The sequence below is a fragment of the Hippocampus zosterae genome, chromosome 7 (genome assembly GCF_025434085.1).
Source record: "Hippocampus zosterae strain Florida chromosome 7, ASM2543408v3, whole genome shotgun sequence".
Classification (NCBI taxonomy): Eukaryota; Metazoa; Chordata; class Actinopteri; order Syngnathiformes; family Syngnathidae; genus Hippocampus; species Hippocampus zosterae.
The window spans coordinates 5248480-5272557 of NC_067457.1; the positions used below are offsets into that span (position 1 = coordinate 5248480).

The 24078-nt window shown below is 45.9% G+C and overlaps 1 protein-coding gene across 1 annotated transcript; it reads right to left on the bottom strand.

The window, feature by feature from the left end:
* Positions 1–286: 286 nt before the first annotated feature.
* mrtfab (myocardin related transcription factor Ab) lies at positions 287–23809 on the bottom strand. Its single transcript, XM_052072140.1, has 20 exons — positions 23735–23809; positions 22330–22379; positions 21805–21972; positions 9131–9196; positions 6881–6936; positions 6546–6621; positions 6171–6329; positions 5582–5745; positions 5385–5507; positions 5135–5203; positions 4876–5060; positions 4539–4710; positions 3836–4219; positions 3123–3755; positions 2711–2911; positions 2546–2638; positions 2292–2432; positions 2082–2174; positions 1842–1902; positions 287–1738 (listed from the first exon to the last, which is right to left on the bottom strand). The coding sequence occupies exons 3-20, from the start codon at positions 21950–21952 to the stop codon at positions 1185–1187; spliced, it is 3378 nt and encodes a 1125-aa protein (XP_051928100.1). The 5' UTR covers positions 21953–21972; positions 22330–22379; positions 23735–23809; the 3' UTR covers positions 287–1184.
* Between the last annotated feature and the right edge of the window lie 269 nt (positions 23810–24078).

The window sequence follows — 24078 nt, forward strand, 5'->3', positions numbered from 1 at the left end:
TTTTGGTTTATTAAAAAAAACAAAAAGAAAAAAAGACAAGGTCCAAGTTTTTGGAGGCCCCGCCCTCACCCCATTCCCCCCCGAGCTGGCTAGCTCCACTAAACAACCAGCAAAGAAAAAAATTGCCAAATCAACAATTGATAATATACATCCCATATACAGCAATACATAGTGGTCTACCATGTTACCAATAATGCATAACCTCAAACAAGGCTTCAATTGAAACTGTCACCACTGATAAAGGTTCATTTCAACAGCAACTGACAACCAATGACGGTTGTGCGTGTTGTTGTTTTTTTTAACTCGCATGGGTGGGCATCAGGTTTCTAAGGTAATGGAGGGAAGCCACCGACAGCTGCCTTTTCCCTCCAAGCCCCTTAGCTGATCACTCACATAACATAAAAAGTGGCTTCGCCCAACATTCGTCAACTGACCTGAACGCCCCTTTAAACCGATTTGACTTAAGTGCAAAGTTGAGAAGGCACTGACACACTTGCGCTTCACGCACACTTCCATCTGATAGTACAAGGTTGGATGGGTAATTGTTTCCTTGAAATGACTGATTCATTTTGGGCAAGTGAGCATGCAAAATGGTACGCAACTTGCTGAGGAACCCTCATTGGAATACTGCTCAGATTACTTGAAGCCCACCACATAGTGCAGAATATAAGCCATTAATAGAAAGGGCTGTGTGTATGTGTGCGTGCATGGGAAGCCGCTTGAGCATTCATCCAATATCCTTGACATCCGTTGCTGAGTTCCATGTACTCGTGTACGCTTTGTTCTCCCTAGTAAGATAATCGTGCGCACTAAGGGCGCACTAGTAGGGTCCAGGAGGCCACTCGTGCATGACGCAATACTTGTGGATGGGGCTGGTAGTGTTACCAGTGCAGCACAGCAGTTTGCCAGTAAGGTTTAGTTTCATACTATTTGGCCAAAAGTGTCACTAGTAGTGGAAGAACAATTGAACAAATAAGACAGTGTCATTCTATGACTGCACTGCATTGTCTTCCTATGGAGGACAAAGTGAACCAGTATATGGTCTTTAAGATGGATATGAAGGATATCAAACAAACACCGAAACAGCTTTCCATATGTGTGTGCCAGAAAGCCCAGCAGTGATAAGAGACAGCATAGAGAAGGTATCAAGGAGGAGTCGGAATACCGTACGCCGTCATCTGAGGCTACAGACACGACTCCAAGTGTAGCTGCAGGTCCGTGCTGTCCAGGAAGTCAGCAGAGAAGACACTCGGCGGTGTGTGCGGAGCCAGGGGAGTAAGGCTGGTCCCCCCGTCTCCTCCCCCTCCCCCAGTACTGCTCCCGCCGCTGGAGTTGGAGCTCCCCACCATGGAGATGTCCAGCCAGTCCATGCTGTCCAAAGCGGCGTCCCCAAAGTCCAGCCCTGCAGTGTGGGTCGAGAAGCCCAGGTCGGACGTGTCCATGGGGGAGGGCGGGTGGTCCAGGATGCCGGCGGTGCTCAGCATTTGGCTGTGGAGGTCGTCGATGAGCGTCAGACCGCCGCTGGGCTCCACCCCGAGCAGCGTGGAGCTCACCAGGAAGTCCTCCAAATGACCTCTGCCCGTGCAGGGCTCCCTCGGCGGGGCAGGAGGGGAGACTAAGGGAGAGGTAGGGGTGGGAGGGGAGAGGTGCAGAGGGGACAGTGGGGAGGTGGGCGTGGGTGGGTCCGAGTGTAATGGAGCGAGCGACGGGTCCGGGTTGGCCTTAAAACCTGTGATTTCTTTTTGAGGGCACAAAAGGAAACGAGTTCAATTTTAAAAAATTGTGAGTATGTATCATTGTATGGAAACGCAGCTTGAAAGTGTTTTGCAACATTTTCCTACCTCCACTCCTGAGAAGGATATCAAATAGGTCGTCCATCTGCTGACAACTGACGTCGTTTCCCTGCAGACCGAAGAGACCGTATGACTTGGGAACGGCGTACACATGTCTTAAAAATTTGAACACGTGCGCCACAACACAAACTGCAGCAAGAAGAGATAAACAAAGTGCTGCAACAAAGCGAGAGAGCTCGAAAGGGAGTCAAAAGAAGGGCATCCGGTAGCGAAGGAGGGAGGACGTACTTTGGAACGCTGTGTAGGAAGAAAGGTGTTGGGTTTGGGGGAGGGAGGAGTAAACAGAGTGTGTCGGTCATAAGATGGACACACCCGCTCGGTCTGCCCGGATGGAGCGATGAGAGGAGAAACGAGAGGGAAAAAAAACGTCAATGAACGCGAGGAAGAACGAGGAGCGGCGAGGGAAACGGAGACGAGCGTGACGCGCGCCGACGGTACCTTGAAGGAGGAGATCAGGCTGCTTTGGCTTTCGCTGTCCGACGGGTCGCTGAAAAAAGGCTGTAGGGCGGGGGGAGCGGTCACGCACGAACTGGCCGCCGCGACGCCGTTGATGTTCGCGTGCCGGTTTGCTTTCAGTTCCTGGGGGAGGTCATAAATAGCACGTGTAAGTTTATTTCAATTTGTATGCAAGACAAATAGAAAAAAAAAGTGCGCGTTGATCATCGTCATCATCAAAGAGATCGTAGTCGTACCTTTTTGACGAGCCCGCTTGCGCCCTGGCTGTCTTTCTGTTCTTGTGATTGCTTGCAAGTGCTGGGCAGCTTGTTCGGAGTCGACTGCAGTCTCTGGAGGGAAAAAGCCCAATGAAGGACGTGTGCGGCGGCGTGCTCACAAGTACGTTTAGTTCCGGCCTGTACCTGCAAAGTGACGTGTCCGTTGCTTTTGCTCTGCGAGGGCCTTTGATTCTGGCTTTCCGCCGTACTACCGGTGAGGGCGATCAAGTAGTGGTTGCCGTTGGAGTCGGTGACCAGTGTGCCGCCAGCCTTGAGGAGGTCTAGCGAAATAGCCTGAGTGTGAATCTGAGTGCCGCTCTGTTGGTTGATGAGGACTGGCGCCATCTAAAGGGGAAAAAAAACATTTGGTTGTGAGTTTCTCTCTCTTTCGGAGCAGAATTTTGGGATTCCTTCCTGTGCTCGTGTTGCCTGACTATTTGAATGACTGCGCTTGTTGAAACCAATGTGAGCAGTGTCGCCTGGGAGCACGGCATAGGCTGGACCACGGCGCTTTTGCTTTGGGCCAGCGCGTCAACAACATGCCCGTCATACTCGCCTCAGTCTCAGTTTCCTGCTTCACCTTCACCAGGCCATTGGGAGGCACGGGAGGTTGGATGGCCGAGGCTTTAATGAGTGTTTGAGGTTTAACGTCTGAAGACTTCTTGGAGTACTGCATAGGCTGAACCACCCTTTTGCTTTGGGCCTCCTCCCTTACACCCGTCCTACTTTTCTCAGTCTCAGCTTCCAGCTTCACCTTCACCAAGCCGTTGGGAAGCACGGAAGGTCTGACGGCCGAGGCTTGAACGGGTGTTTGGGTTTTCACATTTGGAGACGCGGTCCTCTTGTTGCTTCCTTCCCGCTCCGACGACACTCCTCCCGCCATCTTTCCCAGCTCCAGTTGCGATCTGAGCGTCTCCACCAGCCTTTGCTTCTGCCTCAGCATCCGGGTCAACTCCTCGATCTGCTTGTCCTTCTCCTGCAGCATCTGGTCTTTGTCCAGGGAGGATGAGTCCATGGCGACCGCAGAGAAAGGCTCCGGGGGCTTAACCGAGCCGGGTGAAGACCTGTGGAGGCTGCATGAGCTCTGACCTTCTTCTTTGGGCTTACTGATTGGTTGGGAAAGAGGAGAGGTGGTGGATGGCTGCTGGGGAGAGGGATGCAGGGTGAGTTGAGTCAGGGGAGAGCTCACCTGAAGAAAAAAAAACAGCACATTAAATATTTGGCGGAAAAGCCTCAGAGACAAGCTTTTTTTTGTGACCCGGTGCTCACCATCTCGCCAAACATGTCTCCATTACAGCTGGTTTCATCCGGACTCAACCCCGCTAATGAGCGTTCAGATGGCGAAGGAGACACGGGCGGGCTGGAGCTGGTGCTGCCAAAACGTATGACTCGACCAGGAAAAGACTGAGTCAGTGGGGACAGAGCCACCTTGAACCCCCCTCCCTCAGCCTGCGAGGGGTCGCATCCCGCGGCTGCAACGGTGCTCGATGCAGAGGCAGCGCTCGGATGGATGGGTTGCACTACGTCATTTTTCGATACGGCCGCAGGGGCGGCGTTCTGCTCTTGGTAGTGGCGGAGCCTCTCGATGAGATCGTTTTTGGTGCCGGAGACGGTCAGACCTCGCAGTTTCAGTTCCTGTTTCAACTCAGCGACCTGGAACAACAGCGGGAGGGGCGCACTTTACTCAACAGAGTGGAACGTCTAACAATGTTTTGGTTAACAGCGGCATAGACAAATTCATTTTCATTCAAACTTTTTGGGTTGTTGTTTGTTTTCGTGTCCAGTGGTGTAGAACTGCTCTGAAACATTCGGCGAGGTATTAATCAATTCGATTTTTGATGCTACTGTTTATCTTTGATATTGAACTCCAGTTCGGATCAATCCTGAGACCTGAACTTAGTACATATAGCACAGGGGGTCCCCGGTTTACGACAGTTTCTCTTCAATGGCGGCAACGTAACCTAATATTTACTTTGAACTCATCCAGGTTGGCGGGCAAAGTGGTCGGTTTGGCCCCTCCCACCGAAGTTTGGCCCTGGCGTGCATTCCCATTCGTCGGGGTTGAGGTGCTGTTGGGGGCTGTGGGAACGTTGCGAGTGGGGGAAGGGCTAGGGTTCGTCGGGAGGGGCTGCTCTGGTGCTGGCCTGAGGGAGGGGGGGACACAAAACCAAGTTTATGTAGATGACATCCAGTTCCATGTTGTGCGAGACTGATTGCCTGATAGAATTTTACTTTTATTATTCAGACTTTAAGATTGAAAGCAAACACAAGACGATAGCAGATGCGGGAGGAGAGATTATTACACTCACTTTGGAGGCGCAGGCAGGATGGTGTGGTAGTTGTAGTGCTGCTGTTGCTGGTTGAGAATCTGTAACTGCAAGAAGAGCTGCTGCTGCTGGAGGAGTTTGGCGTAGGAAGAGTCCATCAGAGGCGGGCGCTCCTTGTCCGCCTTCTGGTCCGGAGGGATGTACTGGTGGTACTTCAGCTTCTTCACCTGCAGGTCATGGAAATGAGTTAGTGCAAGTGAACATCCTTTAGCCTTGTAAAAAGAGAAACAGGCTCGCTTACTTTGGGTTTGCTGTCCTTTGCTTTCTTGGATCTCAGCGGAGGACGCTCAGAGTTCGTCTTACTGTGAGACTGCAACCAGAAATTGTGAGAATTTCAGAATTCCTTTGTGATTCTGCAGACACGTTACTTCAGATAAATTCTTTGTTTTGACAACCAATCTTAGTGCGCTCAAGAGACTGAGTTTTACGGTATTTAGTGTCGCCACACACATCGAGAACGAGACAGATTCTCATCAATGAGTAATTCTCACCTTCAACTGCCCAAAGGGTGTGCGGGGGGTTATGGTCCCGTTTGCCACTTTCACGGGTGGGGGTGAACCTGACCCGTTTGCCACGGGAGCAGGAGGAGGCTTTGGAGCGGCCTGCATCACAAACTGAAGAAAAACAGAACATCTTACTCGTTAGATGAAAATACACGCATTTGTTTCATCGTATTCTTGGACAGAACCTGTGTGGGCGACATGTCTCCATTCTGGGCGAGCACCTCGGAGGGCGATGGCTGCGGGACAGTACTCACAGGAGAGTCGTGATTGGCCAGCTGGTCGGGTGACAGCGCGTCACTGCTGTCTTCGTCCAGAGAGGAGATCTCTCCTCCGGCTCCCTTTGGGGAATCTGTAACAGACCAAATACATCCGGCGGTGTCACTCTAACTAAGGGGACGGCTTGCAAAAATAAATAAATAGATATATAAATAAAATAAAATCGGAGAGACATTACACATATTGTGTTGTATTGCCGTATTTTGTTCTTTTATTTTTGTACTGTATTGTATATATACCATGTTGCCCAAAAAAAAAAAGGGGACACAATGTTCGCACTTAACTTGTGACATTTCTCTGCTGTTGTGTAACGCACGGTATGTGATGTTACAAATTTATGAGGAAACGTTTTAGTCACAATAATAAAATGCAGTTCATGGGTGCAGATTCATGAAGCGTACATGTTTGATGTGAAAGCACATAAACCCCAATTGCCTGGTGTAAAAAAATAATAATAAAATAAAATTTAAAAAAAAACATGGATGGAGACATAGTTACCAGGTGGCGAGTGCTGATCAGGACAGACAGACAGGATGTTCTTGTGCACCAGTTCGATGGGACCCGGTCTGTGAGAGATCTTGTCATTGAGGTCGTCGGCGAGCCGAGCTCTCTTCAGCTGCAGCTGTTTGGCCTGCAGGGAGGGCTCTGCCGACGTCTCTGCAGAACAGAAATGCACAGGTAAGACGCGTGCATATATAAGACGAAGACCCTTTCTCCTTTCACGAAAGCAGGGTAAATGCGGAGCGACACTCGGGGCTGAATTTGAGCCTTTGGTGTCAGGTTCATTGTGCATTCACTTTCTTTTTTTTCATGCCAATTAAAAAAAACACGAGTATCATAAAGTCATTTGAAAATGAAATGACAGACCCTCACCCTCCAGAATGTGCATCCTGACCAACTCAGAGCGCTCAGGACGGCTCCGGATCTTCCTCTTGAGATAGTCTTCAGTCTGTCCGATAGCCATCACAACAAGCAGAGAACATACGATGGGGACATTTGTTATTTCACAGGCTTGGAATTTACTGCCGCTTTTTCTGGAGCAGAGGTTTTGCAACAATGGTACCTTTTTTTTTGGGGGGGGGGGGGGTGCAAATTACAGACTTACAAATCAGAACTCAGAATTCCCTGTTGCATGTACCTGGTACATGCAAAGGTAACTCATTTTTATGCATTATTTATTCAATTTTTAATTCAAGGGATTAACTCACCCTTGCGCGCTCCAGACTGCGCCGTTGCTCATGAAAGGCCGCCGGGCTCTTCAGTGCTAGGGTGGGAGGGTAAAAATAAATGTTATAGAAAGTGGCAAATGTGACAAAACTGCTAATGGCTGAAGTGGTTGCAGAAAGGGAAGGTCAGAATTGTTATTCCGAACCACGCGGCGATGATGATGACGACGTGCGCAGGAGGAGCATAAGCACAACCTTTACAGGGGCCACACATTGTCTTGGCATTGTGTCTTTGACATAACTGTCTGAAGTGCGGCAAATGTTCATATTCAATATAACTTGCCCGCCAAGCATGATTTGAAAGGATGTTAAATTTAAAAAAATCTTAAACCGAGCGGGGTATCCAAATTGTGTTGTTTGAAAAATAACTGCATTTAGGGAAGGATATTGAACAGACAGTGGCAGTTGGGAGTGTTGAAAGAGAGCCATCGTTTGATTGGTCAAGGGCTGGTGAAATCCATGCCCGGGACACGCGCGGTGTCGACATTCTGACCACGAGATGACACCCAGCGTGGGAGGGTGGGAGGCATTCCTCGTGTCACAACCCCCCGGCCGTTCTTAAGAAGAGCTACATACCGAGCGTGATGTAACAAAACGCCTTGACGTCACGACACGACGTTCTGTCGCAGTCACCGGGTGACACTAAATGACACGGAATGGGATGTTGACATTTCCAGTGGTATACGGTCACCTCTACGATCGAGTGTGCGCCCTGTTGACTTCGAAATTCATCGTGACACTTTGCTAGTATGCATACTTATGGATGTTATTATTTCTGTATTCATCGTCATCGCGCCTTCCACTCTGCGTCATCTATTGTTGCCTTGCCGCACTTCTGGTCTTGCTCAATGATTGTCTTTCAGATTTATGTCCAAAAAGAGTATTGTGTTGGAGTGTCATTTTTTTTTTTGCTATTGGTACACACTACTGGAGAAAATATGGAACACAGAACAGAGGAGAGAGATAAAAGATGTTGATGTTGCGTATGTGCAAACAAAAACGTGTTTGACTTGTGACTTCCGATTTTTCTCACTGGCATTGTGAATTCAACAGACAAGGCTGTGTCGTTTTGTTGTCAGCCTCAGTGAATATATATGCATTATTTTCCATAACAACTCAGAGAGTGCTTTGGACCTTCATGTCATGTCTTTGAAGAGTCGTCTGTGTCCCCGCAAAGTCAAGTCTATCAAGGTCGGCCGCTTGCAAGCAACAGTTTTTTTTCTGATTTTGCCTCTGTACAGTGTCAAATTATGAACTAGCGGGCAAGTGAAGCAAGTCCCTTGCTTCAGACCAAAAAAACGGTCATTAATGAGAAAGTTTCTCACTCACACTTCCTACGGCTGCAAACCAATTTGACACTGTGGCTGGAGTGACAGTTCAGTAGAGTGTATGACCAAGAGGATCCAAGTTTCTCTTCTCTCGCAGCGCACCCTCAATGTCAGGAGCTGAAATATCATGTTTGGTTCCTGTGCACTTTACGGGATCCTTCCATTGCAATAATTCAACATGGGGGCCTTGCTCCATTGGAGGTGGCAGTCAAAAAGGACTGCAGAGAACATTCATGATACTCGGAGCAAGAGAACGCTCTGTTTAGTCTCCATTTGCACATACTGACAGTGGCGTATTCCGCCGAGACACTTTAATGAGATTGGCAGTGGGCCTTGTAACTTGCAAATGGCTGCACAGAGGTAACTAAACTGACTTCAGAATGCAGAAACACACACAAAAAAAGAAAGATGCTGCAGTGCATTTTGCATGTTGACTCAGCTTCAATGCATATTCATTTCCTGTCTGTGAACATTGACCTCATCTTTACATCTAGATTGAGAGTTCCGCGATCTTACGTTCCGTGTGGCTACAGTCTTCTTTTTTTTAATTTTTTTATCTTAACCTAACCCAACTTTCTCATGTGCAAAAACGCCGAAACAGGAAGTTGGATGCGGCAGAGGGAAACTGCTCGTTTTGATAACGTATGTGCAGAAACTGAATGAGACTAGCTCAGAATTTAATGACTAAGACACACAATGCAGAGCTGAAGTCTTTTCGAAGAGATAAAATGGGTGGCAACTAAAGGGGGTTATCGTCAATATTTTGCAGTAGACGACTGTCGTCTCATAGGTCATTGCACTTGCTCTTTGAGCACCTTTTGAATGGGTTTCTAGAAGGCCCCCGAACGGCCTTTCTTAGTATCCGTCATCAGCGTTTGGATATTAAAGATACGTTAACACTTACGTGGCATGATCCCTTGACTGACCAGCTCCTCTCGCGTGCGCCTCTGTTGGAGTTTGAGCTGTAGGACTGCATGTAGACGGAGGAGGTGAGGGAGGACAGAAGGGCAAAATCAGAGTTAGTTGGTGAAGATGACCCCCCCCCCCCAAAAAAAAACAAAAAACAAAAAAAAAGGGGGGCTGCAGTTTGTTCTTTCTTATTGTCCCGTGGATCCAGAGTCCATCGTCCACATTTAAATTAATAAACCGGCACAGGAATCCAGATGCCTTTAGTTTGACATGCAGAAGTCAACTTTCTAGCATTTAGTTCTCCCTTCAACTCAGCCCAGTCTCGGTGAGTTTTTTTTAAGGCGACAAAGGAGGCGGGTAGAAGGAGGGCATGAGTAATGTACAACACGCTTCCTCTTTCTTATAGATTGTTGTTGTAGTTTTTCTGCCCATGTGCATGTGCATAGATAGCCCCTACAATGCAACAAAGCATCCGATGGTATGGCAAAGCAAGATAAATCAACAAAAGAACAAACAAGATAATACTTTGGAAGAAAATATAATATGGGAATCGGTCCAGAAAAAAAGTCGATCGGGCCATCTTTTTTTAAAACAGGAAGCTCTAGTTACATAACACAAGAGACCGCGAAAGAGAACAAGACATAAGAGAACAAGCGTATATGTGTATGCATATATGTCTCTCTCTGTTTATATATATATTATGACACACACACGCGCGTACACACATACACACAGCAGCTGTCCCTGCTGACAGAGTCCTCGTGTGAAGTTGAACATAGCACCAAGGCTTGCAATTCAAGCACGCCTCTATCAGCCTGCTAGTTTGAGGACAAGCAGCACCTGTTACTTTGCGCTGACAAATTGACAATATTTGTACTGGTCGGCCCAGCGAAGCGTCCGCGCCGCCGCATTTTCGCGCTCTGTTATGACAAACGTCTGGCCGGCAACACGGCAAACGCCAGGAATTAGCTCAGGCCCGCGCACATAAATGTCCTTCCTCGACTCGAAAGCCTACCGAGAGATCTCAACTGCTCTGTTTTATTTACAAATGTATATACACTGCCTCTTCGGGGATCAGACAAGCACAGGAGATTCGCCCTTCTAAGTAAAGACACGTCAGTTCGCATTCACCAATGTAAACACCGAGACCGAAACACAGCCACGCGTCTTCAGCTAAACCGTACGCTTGCAGTTGTGCAGCGGCTCAGAGATTAATTCTCCCTAAGAAGTAAACACACTTAAGAAACTCACGTGCCACCCAAGTGTGCCATAGAGGAGGAGGCCGCGTCAAGAGGACGGTGCCATGCCAACCGGCACTTCCCGAGATTAATTTTATTTTGGGAAAGAGAACCTTACACTTTACCTGGACTTTTATCTTGGCATCTGACCGACGCCACTTAACTGAATTATTATTTGTTGATCCATTCCTTGTCACTTGGTGGACCGGCCCCTCAATAATTGGCGAAACACCAAGAAAACAGTTCCAGTTTCCACAGTGCATCTAAACAACGTTCTCGGGTCTTTTAACATCGTTTTTCACTTTGACCTGCGGGGTATGTACACACTGTCAGTGATGATGTTTATATTGGCAAACTCTGGAAATCTGTTATAAGCAGACGACACATTCGGTGGCTTCACACTATTCCATTCATCTGTGAAAGCCGACAAGAAATACGTCGGATCAAGATACACAATAGGCGGCAGAAGAGCTCTGATCGGACGCCGCCATTTTAAAGCGAGCGTAGGATGACGTCACTGCTCATTTAAGTCAAGACAGAGCACGCGCAGACCGGACGAAGCTTGGCTACACTCGTTCGGATTGGCCAAAGTCATATATTGGCGTTGTGAAAGCGAATGAAATGTTGGTGTTTCTATTTGGTCACTCGGATTCATTCTAATCGGAATACATGACTACGTGTAAATTGGCCAAATCTGCTTGCGGGTCATGTACTGTGTTGAAAGTATTTGCTACGGATAGAATATGACATTCTGCCAAACATTACCTTCGAACTCCAGTTAACTATTTATATCACGCAAATGCGGACCTAATGTGAAGACTGAACACAAATCAGCTCGGATATCCTGTGCCTTCGACTGAGCGCATGCGGCGATGGATTGCCCACCTTCTTTCAGGCTATGATAGACGTGTCTATCATGATCCATCCTCACTCCCGCCTTGTCCATGTCATTGCCCATTGGAGGAGAACCCAACGGGGAGCGTTCAAAGGACAGGCAATGGTTGGTGTCCAGCATAATCATTTAAAATGGAGATGAGTTAGTTGGCAAGCATTTAACTTCAAAGCCACCTTCCTCTTCTTTGATTCAACAAAATAGCCCGGTTGTCCCTGTAATAAGCGGTCTTTGGAGCGGTCCCGGAGAAAATGTGAGCCAAATGTCCTATCGAGGTCCGGAGCAAGCCAGGGCAGAGCTCTAAAAATGAAAAGGGAGGGAGGCTCCTCTTTCAATGCGTCGCTTCTATATCAATGTAATCGATTGGTCTGCCTCGCAGTCTCGCGCCTGCGTTCCGACTCTCTTCTCTGCGGCCGGCAAGTCACGATTAGGGCTGCCAAGTGAATCTTCCCCCCTGAAGGCTGTAGAAAAGAAATCCACCGGGCGAGTCGTGGGCAGGAAAAACAATCCGTGGGAGGAAGAGAGGACAGCAGAGAGCTGAGCAGTGCCCAGTGAGCCTCTGCTGTGTCTGCGGCTCCTCCTGTATCTCAAGCGAGCGCTTGCACACATGCAGTAATGTGCACGCGCGCACACACACACACACACACACACGCAGGCAGGGGAGTGTTGCCGATAAAGTTCTCTTGCTCAGCTGTTGCCATTCATTCAATGCTACAGGCCGAGGCAGGCAGGCAGTCACTTGCGGAGCAGAATCAAGCGCCATCATCATCACTCTTAAACAAGAGTCGCAGTCAGAAATTCCTTTTCCCAATTGGCAACTGATAAAATTTGTCAAACTCGGTTGAAAGGCGCAAGTGATAAGTCAGACACTTGATTAATGGGACTGTGAGTGCTGTGTTTATAGATTTTTGTACAACCGCGGCACTCGTGGTAAAGCTCAAGAGGAATGACTATTGAATGTGGACGCTTATACTCCCTGGTCTTGTTAAAAAAAAAAAAAAGTGACTTGCAGTCTTGTTTCACCGAAAAAGAGGCCGCGAGGCTTGCTTGAGGCTGACGGTAAATTGCCTCCCCTATACGCTCCACCCTCTACTCTGTTTTAAATAGCATGACCAGCTGGCAGTGAAGGGGGGCTATATTCAGCGTGGGATCACCTGTGAACTTACAGGCTAAGGTTACTTTCAGGAAAACACACACATAAACTTATATTCTAAGATTGAATGAATGGTTTCGTGAGCCAAAACACTGCTTCTATTTCATATGCAACACAGAGCAAAGTATGTGAATTCATAAAAGAGTACGATCTAACACACGCAGACATAACCGACCAGCACGGTCAACCACTACATCACACAGGTGACTCACAACACCCTCACGCAGAGCTAACAACGGGCCTGGACGAGAATGCTTCACAAGAAGGCCTCAGAGTTTTCAGTCCAGATGCTCACAGTCTGATTCACAGTCTGGACAGTGCACACACACACACACACTAAGGGGTGACAACACACATTGGTACAAGGAAGTAGCTGTGTGGGCGGAGCAATATAAACAACACAGTACTCATCGATTATGTCGCAAGTGATTTTTGGGACACGACATCACCCTGGATTGCCTCCAAAACACCCATGAGGATAAGGGGGGGGGGGCAGTCCCAAGTCAAGTCAGAGCAGCAATGATCAGCATAATAACGATGCGAGCCCTTACTGTGCAGTCAGAAAAGTGTGGGAGGTAACTGATGCCGTTTTGCAATGGTTGAGAAGGTACAATACGATACAACTTTATTTGTATAGCGCTTTCACAAATGCTGCAGCTGTAGCAAAGCGCTTTACAGAACATTTAAAATACTACGTTCCAGAAATCAGAATATTGAGACTGTAATAGGGCTGCTCCCATGAGGCAAACCACTTAAGATGCACACCAGACACAGAGTACCAAATTTCGGCTGCATTTATGCGCAGTTTGAAGACAATTTTACAGTCAAAAACATTTCGCGTAAGCCGTGGCAAGGGCTATCATAGCCAAGACTTTTGAGAACATTCCATGAAAGGTATTTGGCCTTGGACATTCTTATCTGGCTTTTTATTTACCCTCCACTGAATGACTTTTTTTTTTTTAAAATAAAAGAAATGTTCATTCATCTTCCTAACCGCTTGATCCTCACTAGGGTCGCGGGGGGTGCTGGAGCCTATCCCAGCTGTCTCCGGGCAGTAGGCGGGGTACACCCTGAATCGGTTGCCAGCCAATCGCAGGGCACACAGAGACGAACAACCATCCACGCCCACACTCACACCTAGGGACAATTTGGAGTGTTCAATCAGCCTGCCATGCATATTTTTGGAATGTGGGAGGAAACCGGAGCACCCGGAGAAAACCCACACAGGCCCGGGGAGAACATGCAAACTCCACACAGGGAGGCCAGAGCTGGAATCGAACCCAGTACCTCTGCACCGTGAAGCCGATGTGCTAACCACTGGACTACCGGGCCGCCCTAAAAGAAATGTGAGCAGCAATACTACACTGTCTGACGGACTTCCTTTGGATTCGTAAAATGAACTGCAATGCCTCCTCCGCAATTTTCGGAAGGTCATTTTAACCTGGACCGCTCGGGAGCTGAGTGTTAACAATAACTCCTTGGCAAATAGTCAATACTTGATAAGATTCGGTGTCAAGGAACCTTAAACGATTCCCAACAGGCCGCTTCCCGTACATTTTGCAAGTCATTTCAAACGCTACACCGAAAGCATTCCAAATGTAGTAAACACACCTCATCCCGTAACCGCTTACGAACAAGACCAAGCAAGCCTCAATCAACCCAACGGCACACTAAAGGGGATCGTGTCAGAAATGCAGCAGTCTAAGTGAGAATGGCTGTCCATAAATAGAAGAGGCTCATGTTTTCACTTGGTCTTCAGAGGATAAGTTATCCATGCAGTGACTAGCAGTGAGGAGGAGAGGAAAATATATTTTATATGAAGTATTTTCCAGGCTATAGCTCAAGCTTGGTGCCAAAGATCCATCAAAAATTGTGTCAACCTCAGAGGTCCACAAGTGCTCTCTATCTTTTTTATTTCCTTGCTGAAAGGACTTCCAAATGAACTCCTGTGTTAGTGCTGAAGGCAATGCATGGCAACATGCCCCCCCCAAAAAACTAAAATAAAAAATAAAATCCCCAAAACAATTAACGGAGCCAAAACACAAAGCAGGCGAAGTGTCAGTCACACCAGCTATTAACATTCCAGCCGAGAAAACAGACGGTGTTGTTCTCCTTTATTTCCTGGTTTCCTCCCTTCTGTGTCTGCTGCGGGGTTTACCAGCAGTGTTTGCATTTGGCCAGGACCCAACAAATTAACTTTTGGGATTTCTTATTGTTGATCTACAGACATTACTTGGGACTGGGAAGAAACAAAGCCCGAGAAATCAGGAGTAAAAATAAAAAATAAAAATAAAATAAAAAATAAGACAGTGAAGCGAGTCAAAGTGTCCATTTTGGAACCAGGATGCTTCATTCAGGAGAACGTGCCTGCTTAAGCTGTCGTCAGATGCATGACGAGACACTCGACGAAGCGTCGAATATGACGCTCGAATGTAATCGGAGCGATAGAAAGGCGGCACTTAACCACTTAGTGTACTCCCTAACCCATCAAGTCAACTCCTTGCGCATTTGCGAAAGAAGCCAAGGGATTCCAAAAGATATCGGAAGAATGCTGCAATTCCACACAGCCATTCAGTTTCCAGAGGGTTTTTCCTCATGAAGACTTGTGGGTGAGCTAAATGGCAGTTCTAGAATTCCCGACTCCCTCCCTTAAGTGCCAATTGAGAGATTTGTTTTGTTTTTTTTCCATCCAACAACACGATATTGTTGATGCCACCGTTTCATTCGATTAATACGAAGAAATCAACAAATAAACGCTAGTGTGGAAAGACACTTTGGCCCGTCACCTCCACCCACAGATTGTATCATTTTGCAAAGTACACTAGCGGGACACAAGAAGACTTTGGAAGTCACCCGAGTGCTGATAATTTTTTGCGGGTCTTGGAAAGTTGAAGTGTTCTTTCTTAAGCAGGGCTGCAGTTGCAACCTTCACTCTTTGTCGCCGCGCGCCCATGAAAGCGCTCCAACTGAGGTCTAAATTGAACACTGTTGAAGGACACTGCGCAGAATGAAATCCAGAAGCGGAGAGGCCAGCTGGCAGCTGCTCCGACATAATAACACGGACCTTCGCTATACACCAGCACGGACCCGAGATGAAGCTGTTGTGAGCACATGGGAAATTCCAAAAGAAAGAAGACTGAACACAGCAGCAGGACGACAAGGTTGGGCAGTTTGTCACAAGCGGTTGCATAATTCCAACATCTGAAAGTAATTTTCTTTGTCCCAAAGCCCCCTTAACCTCCTGCCCTACTTGCAGATGAACTTTGCTCGCCATGTTTCCTCTTCAACTGGCTTTCCAATTCAGTCACGCTAAAACGGACCGAGGTTGGGTCTTACTAAGAGTGTTGCATCAGTTTAGAAAGAGAGAAGGTTTTGAACAGCCCTAACCAATTCTCTTTTCAACATGGCGTGTATGTGTGTGTGTGTGTGTTTTTTTCTTTAAATTGGTCTGCGGTATTATAGTCCTCTTCCTATTTCTGCCTGTAACATCCAATAATTTAAAAAAAAACAAAAACTGTACACTTCTTTCCCTCATTGTTATTTTTTTTTGGTGCGTGTTAAAGGTGCCCCATGAATGGGCCCCCAAATACCTCAATCTACTTCTTTGTATAACTTCTGAATAAACGTTGCCAAAGACGCTTGTTTTCATTCGTCAAAGAGTGGCAGTAACGCACCTAAAACCAACATAAAACAAAAAGAAAATGTCAGTCAGAAAGGTTAAAAGGCCACTTAGTTGAGGCACAACATCTTTAAGAGGGCTCAACGCCATATTTTTAAAACACTTGTTTGGACAAGTGATTAATTGCACCAATTATCCGGTCGGTGTGCAAAAGCTAATCCTAACTTTTGTTGTACAATATATACGTACATAATGACATAATTTGGACAAATTAAAGTCTTGGTCAAACACTTTCAGAGCAATCATTAACACTTCCACATGCTTTCATGGTGGTTTGCGGACTGAACCAAATGATGACGCATGATTTCAACACTTTGGAAACCTTAAGGCGTATGTTCAAAGTGTGTTGTTTCTTCAGTGGCATGAGTGGGCATGCATCTGTGGGTGTGTGTTGGCCATCGCTCCTGTTGTTGCTAGGAGCAGAGCGCCGAAGCGCCGCTGAGATCTGATTTTGGCTCATCCTTCACTTCTTATTATCCAACAGGGCTTTCTTTTGTATCACAAATCAAAGTATGCTAAAGTATGTGTACTGGATGTGTGCAAGGGCTTGTTGAAATACGACACCGTCGGGAGGCAGGAGGGCTGGCAAAGCCTGTACGTGCACGTCCGTGATTCCAAAAAGTGACATGAGCTAGGTAGCCCGCCTTGAGTGATGGAACAAGTAAGTCTGTGTGTGTTGGGGATGGGACGCTGTTGCAGAACCGTGTGCATTTATTCTACAACGATGTCGATCTTGCCACATCCTGCCCCTCGAACTGCAGTTGTTCAAGTTCATTCAAGTCCCTGTCACGGGAAATTGGGGCATCACGAGCACGAACGGCAGCCAGGATGTACAGGATCGACCTTTCAATTCGCTACGTGTTTATTTACCCAAATATTCCAAAAGAAGGATATTCTAGAGCCAATGTGACTTTAATCCCATTATACTGCAATATTTTTGCTCACGTCAATATCTAATATCGGTCCACAACTAAATGTCATATAAAAACAATAAACACTTTCCACATGGTGACACTGGACAAATCCTTAAAAAGTCAGTGCCCCAAAAAAAGTAAGTGCAGCTCTGTCGTACTCCGAGATCTTACAAGACCACTTTTCAAACTTTTGTGCAACAACTTTGGTAGAATTCCAAAGTGCATGACCTCAGCGGTGTTCAACTTCAGATGTTCCGCTGTAAAGATTATGACCTCATTTTGGCAGTCAAGTCAGGACAAACGTTGGTTGCACAGCAGTCATAGCCCCACAGGCCGGTCTCTATTCATTACAACTCAAGATTTTTTTTTTGCGATGCTAAATCATCCTTTTTCAAGACATGGAACTATTTTCCTAACCCGTTCTTTCCCCTTGCAGTCTGACAGAGTGCCGTGTGGCTCTCCGCTATTGGCAGCCTTCCCATCTGTTACATAACAATGTTCCCCTAAAACGTAGAATCTCGCCGAAGAGTCTAAACCACTTCCGACTCCAGCATGTTGCTATCTGCACATTTTAGGTGTGAGGATGAAAACTCCTTCGGATTCCAATCAGCCCCAACCCAGCCCTCATTACCTAACATCCCCATGCCAGCTGAACCTATCTTTTGTCATTATGCAAAAGGGCGGGGAGCAAGGGATGCGATCTGTATCTGTCTTTGTTTACATGCCAGGATGATGTGGGCTACAGAGGAAAAAAAACAAAACACTGACGGAATTTCAGCATCAAGTCCTCCGTGCGTCTTGCCAGTGCGGGCTGAACTGAGAGCATCTGAACACGGTGGCATTAAGGAACCAAAATGAAACGCTTGGCCTTTTATTAAGGCCGTGGTGGCACATGGGGGTGAAAATAAATTAAAAGTGTCAGATTAGAGCAGAGCCTGTGTTGTAATTGGAGCTCATTGGGTCATTTCAACCCTCACTTCTTTCTACCAATCAGCCGATCGTATGATACATGTCGGCTTTAAAATTGGAGCCACAATCATCCCAAAAAAAACGACTAGAAGACGCAAAGTCATCAGTCTAACATGTATGCATGCATGGATGCATGCAAGCAATCTCACCACACCCGTACTCAGCAAGCAACTATGAATTAGAATCTGCTACGTGACTTCTCCAGCACTGCCGTCCTTTAAAAATACAAAAAACGTGACACTGACGTTACCTGACAGGAGAGTCATATCCCTCTGGACCATGCCGAAAGGAAGTGTCACCCTCCGGGAGAGATTAGTTTTTCATCCTTCCAACACAGGCATGGTAAACAATGTGCAAAGGGGGTGGAGGGGTAAAAAAAAACAACAAAACTTCACAGCTGCAACGGCAAAGTGTTGCAGAAAAGTCACATTAAACACAGCAGCCACTAACTCCACAGGTTGCACCTCGCGTTGCCTTTCTGTCGACTGTCTACAAGTGAGTGCATGCCCCGCCAGAGAGGGCGTGTGTAGGTCGGAGTGGCTGACAAGGTCCACCAATCAGTTTCCATCTCTCTCAAGAGTGTTTCTCTTTCTTTACCTTTCTAACTTTGCAATGTCATTCACAAAGAGAGAATAAGCACTCCTAGTCAGTTGTCACTATATAACTTTAATGTATATATAAACAAAAAAGCCTCGTCTTCATCACTTGCACACATTTGAGCTTTTCATTTTCCCCTCACGTTCCTTCGGTTCCCTCTCCGCAGTTATGCAATCGTGACGTTTCAGACACCCCGCCCCCGCCTTACTCCCTGCACATCCTTCTTATAGCTTTGCTGTGCGGCGCACCGTCCCATACACCAAAAAGCTTCTTCAACTTGCTAACAACAAAGACCATGTTGTTGTCGGAGCACATTTAAGGCGCTAGATAACAGGAAAGGTTTTTCCAGCCTTGTTCTCATTTGATCAGAGACAAAACACACACACACACTATATCTTACAGTCTGTTTATTGCTAAGGAAAGGATCCTTGTGCAAAGAACGCTATTGCATAACTTGTGTGTGAGATAGAAAGCTTTGATCAGCTTTATGGGGACATTCCGCTTTGTCTCCCAGCCAACACTACAAGTATGCATGCGCACATGCCGCCTGAAAGCATCTGCGAGCGTGATTGCTTGCAAGACCACTTGCTGCAACACGTCTGCCTTGCGCTGCTAGATTGGAGTAATAAATAGACCGATGCCAACAAAGGATGTTCAGCATTGGCGAGAGCTACCCGGAAGCTATCTGTGTTACCGTGATCATAGGCTTGAGAACATTTCTTTGATATACTGTACTTTTAATAAGCCGTGATAAAATGTTCAATAATGAAACATCTCAAATCCAATCGAATGCATTCACAGAGGAAAGGTTTACAAAACTCCAGTGCTTATGAGTCATTGTGGATGACTCCGCCGCTGCTGGAAGTCACAAAATGTGGTAAATGATTTACAAATCTATCCTTGCCCAATTCCCCTCCAAGGCAAATTCACAAGACTTCAAACAACCGTGTCTCCGCTCTGCAGGGAGCAACACAGAAGTCGCATATGGACAGGCAGAGTATATACTTCAATTTGAATCAATGCAGAAAGACAATGGACACTGTTAAACCTTACAGTATTTCACCATCGGCGGGAGGGCCACAGTCAACATTGGGTATAAATGCAAATCTTTGTGTGTGTGTGTGTTTGCGCGTGTGGTCAACACCCGAGTTTGACCAAACAATGTGATTGTGACGGTAAACGGAATGCTAGGCACCAGTTTGCAACCACAATGTTGCTACCTGTGGAGGCCTCAAAATGAATCCGTTTGACAACTCATCAATCATCAAATTCATGGACAGCTATTTTAATCTTCAGGTAATCGTTTCGAGCCGTGAATTTAAAATTGCCCAACACCTCTGATTTCAGCCGTCAACATGAATTATTCTCTGATTTCTGTAGTCCAAGCGATTTTTCCCCCTCTTTGCTAACAGGAGAGGAAAAAAATTGTCCAACTGGTACATACTGGCACACAGGGCACATCGATAGGTCAATGGAAGCATTGGCTCGTCAATTTTCCATTTGTGGCAGGCTCACATTCCTTGCCTTACTTTTAGTCAAGAGGAGCAAAAAAATTCCCTCTGCTTCTGAGAATGACTTGTCCTTTGAGAAAAAAAAAATCTCAACAAAATGAAGGAAATAACTACAAAAGTCCTGCACAGAGGACAACACTTGAATAGTAGACTTAAATACAGTTAAATTAATTCCGACAACATCTCAATGTGTTCCAATGAGACTTGCATAAAATATGCTCACAGCATTTCAAGCCAAAACCTGCTCAATAAATAGTATTTTACACTTACTTTTCCTCTTCCCACAAAGGTGCTTGCACTGAGAACCCATTTTCTTTTATGATGTAATCAAAAGGGATCTCGGCCACACCCCTTCATAGTTATCCTCTTTGAAAAATCCCAAAATGTCCACTGCGATACACAACGAGACGCTTGTATCCGGTGGATGGGAGATATTGACAAACGTCCTTCACAGAGGACAAATGCTTAATTCCGCTATAGTTGGTGTTTTCAAACTTGTTCAGAATTCAGCAGCCCGGATCATCACAAGAACCCCCTCCTTCCATCATATCACCCCCATCCTCTGACAGCTCCACTGGCTTCCTGTCAAACTTAGAATCAACTTCAAAATACTTCTCTATACATTCAAAGCCATCCATAACCTTGCGCCCCCTTATCTGTCAGATCTTCTTCAAATCTCCATTCCCTCTCGCTCACTCAGGTCCTCATCCTCCCTCCACCTTTTTCTACCCTCTGCCCGTCTCAGTACATTGGGGTGCAGTGCCTTCAGTCGCTCTGCCCCCAAACTCTGGAACTCACTTCCTCCCAACATTCGTAATATTGACTCTCTTTCCTTATTCAAAACCCAGCTCAAAACCCACCTATTCAGACTTGCCTACCCGCCTTAAATCTTTATTTATTTATTATTTTATCGGTGTTTTACTATTGGTCTTGGCTGTACAGTGTCCTTGAGTGTTGTGAAAGGCGCTTACAAATGTGATGTATTATTATTATTATTTTTAACCAATACCAAATATGTCAACAACAATAATTGTCTAATGAACAGTTATCTGGAAAAAAACTGGTCCTTGGATGTTTCACTCTTCTGAGGAGAATTCTCAGTTAAAATAAATACATAAATAAGGCTGTTGTACTCTAATCGACTGTAAAAGAGAAAAGCCTCGCTTACATTCCGATGACCTCACTGTTTGACTCACACGCGCACGCAAAGCTTGTCCCCAGTCTTTAAACAACCTCCATGCTGAGGTAAACTGTCCACTGAGAAATGAACAAGATGTACAAACACACTGACATTTACCTTTTGGTTCTGGCAGCAGCCCGCCCCCCCCCCTTCACCCTCAACGTACTATTTCACCTAAACATTTTAGAACATGTTATCTGTTAACATTTAATACACTTGAAACGCAGGCAGAAAACTTAAAACCAAAGAGAGCAAACCGCAATGCTACTGGAAATGTTTGATGTAACATTTGAACATTCCTGGCTGTCACACAAACATAAATAGACATATACCAGTGAAAAATCTAACTCAAATGAAGTCAAATGAGTCACACAGAACATACAAATGTAATAAAAAGGCCACAGAAAACACCAAACCCGTTTAAGGAACTGCTTTCTGCTCAGTGTGATTTGTTGAACTGGGGATGGAAAACAAAAAGGGTTGAATTTGGTGGGATACTATGTTGTTTTTGTAGTTTGACGGCATCAAGAACTCACCATTCTTACGTTCCTGCAGCCGCAGCTCCTTTGGAGCAGGCTGCAGGGACAGCTCCTGGAGCTCGCTGGTCACTGCCTCGCTTTGCGGGCTGTGGGTTGAAACACCCGCCCCCATGACTTCCATGCTGTCGGCTTGTGGCTGCAGCATTGTCAGGGCGGCGCGAAGACCTGAAACCAAATATACTTTATATTGAAATGACATTATTTACCAAATTACCCAATTATTCATGGCATATTAAGGCAACAGTTGCCTATAAATAAAATCAGAATGCGCTCTGAATATTACTGGCCAGCACAGTAGAAAAAAGAATTATTTATATTTATATTACTTATATTTTTTCTTCTTCTTTCTACCCACCAATTTTGCTGCTGTAGACTGTAAATTTCCCCAGTGTGGGACAAAAAAGGATATCTTAACATGGATGACGAGCAGACAGAAGGAAAGACAAGTGCAGCAACAGATTTTCGATTTCAAGATGAGGAGTGAGAGGTTCCTGCTGAGTCATGAGCGGGAATCAGGCTTACCAGATTCACTTTATCTTAAAAGGGTGTGCTCCCATTCCAGCAGGCTACAGCTGTTGAAGAAGATCAAAGAGACAAAAATCATTCTTTTATATTATGGCCATTATCTTACTCTGATCCTACATTACTGGGCATCCAAAATTTATTTTCTTGCCGGGGTACCCCCACAGGATGGTGCCATTTTCCCGAAGCGGGGATTGATTAACCAACGCCCGTGTGCCCGAAATCAGCTGAGCTACTTTATCCATCACACACACTCACACGGTGGATGTGTTATTTAATGACTCCATGCTTTAACTTGGGTCCACTAACATCATCCTCCATTGCAGCCAGGTCATCATAAAATGAGAAACTGCTTTAAAAAAGTTAACCCACTCCATGAGATGCTGTAAGAAGTTGAAATACTGGACATCATATGAAACTTCAGAAAAAGCCACGGTTCTGACTTCCAAATTTAAACCTAATCCGGAGGATTTGTCAATGACATACAGATGTGCTTCATGACCAGCCAACGTGATATGCACATGAGCTGGTGGTTGGCTGGACGTCATAGGTTGTGGATGCAGTCCAAAGCTCATTGTTTTGGGCCAGACTGCACCACTCCAGCACTAATTCATCATCATCATGAAATAGTTGATGTGTTATGGATACAGTGCTTCAGGTATGTGCATGTTTTGTTGTCAGCTCTTTACTTTAATATTACCGGTACAGCAATGTATGAAGATATTTGTAAGCATTTAAAATGCTGTGAACAGTGTTTTGGGATCATAGTTTGTCGTATAGTCATGGTTTAAACAATTATGATCCCTTTTAGTGTTAAATACACACATCATCACTGAAGATGCTTTTGTAATAGACGTTTTGAATCGTAGAGACTTTTTATTTTTAAAAAATCTTTATGGCGACCACATTCATCAACCAACTGTCCGAAATGATTCCCAAAGCAGTGGCCGCGAAACATTTAACAAGTGTTCGCTCAAGAGTCCACGTTGCAGGAGGCCTGCCCGGAGTTGTCATGGGCGAGCAACAAGCCTACAGCTGTCACTGACCAAAACAGACACACGAGCTACGCTATTGTTAGCTTGCCGGGTGGGAATGAAGTCCAGCTAACCAAAGACAAACCATACGACAACACATACAAGTATCATAACAATTCATGTGTAGCATCAATATAACAACTATGTTCGAGAAAAAAAACACCGTCTGATGATGAAACCGGTTAGGCGTCCACGCTCGCTTCGCTGATCCAGCCCAAGTTAGCAAAACCAGATTAGCATGCCACAGCACACCGCCACTTATTCTTAGCTAATTCCCTGCTCACTGCTCGCGTCTATCACGCAGTGGTTTTCGAGATGACGCGCTATTTAACGACGTAACTGAGGTGTATCAAATATGTCATGACTCTTACTCATAATGCTCGCCAGTAGTGTTTTCGTCTGCGAAGATACAGCTCTTGACACCCCGGCCGCTGCACTTCCTGATGACAAAGAAAACTTTAACCGGAAAACCCTCCTCTACGTGGTGGAAACTCGTCAATATTCTATCTTGATGAATTGTCGCCACTCCCTGTGGGGCTATAATATTCTGTTGCCATGAACGCACGTTAAAAAATATTACGATTCACGATGCTAAATTTTATTGCAAACGTAGTTAATGCAATTTGAACGCATGTGAAGGACAGCAGACATTTCCCTCAAGCTATTTGCTTCCGCCTGATGTCACATAATTGTATTGCAGGTACTGAAGTGAGTG

What these genes read in the sequence shown, in the direction of transcription:
- mrtfab (XM_052072140.1), bottom strand. Translation starts at nt 21,952, where the DNA reads ATGCTGCAGCCACAAGCCGACAGCATGGAAGTCATGGGGGCGGGTGTT. An exon ending in CAGGATGCACATTCTGGAGG is followed by an intron (nt 6,330 to 6,545) that starts GTGAGGGTCTGT and finishes TCTGTTCTGCAG; the next exon opens with AGACGTCGGCAGAGCCCTCC. An exon ending in CAAAGGACAGCAAACCCAAA is followed by an intron (nt 5,061 to 5,134) that starts GTAAGCGAGCCT and finishes CATGACCTGCAG; the next exon opens with GTGAAGAAGCTGAAGTACCA.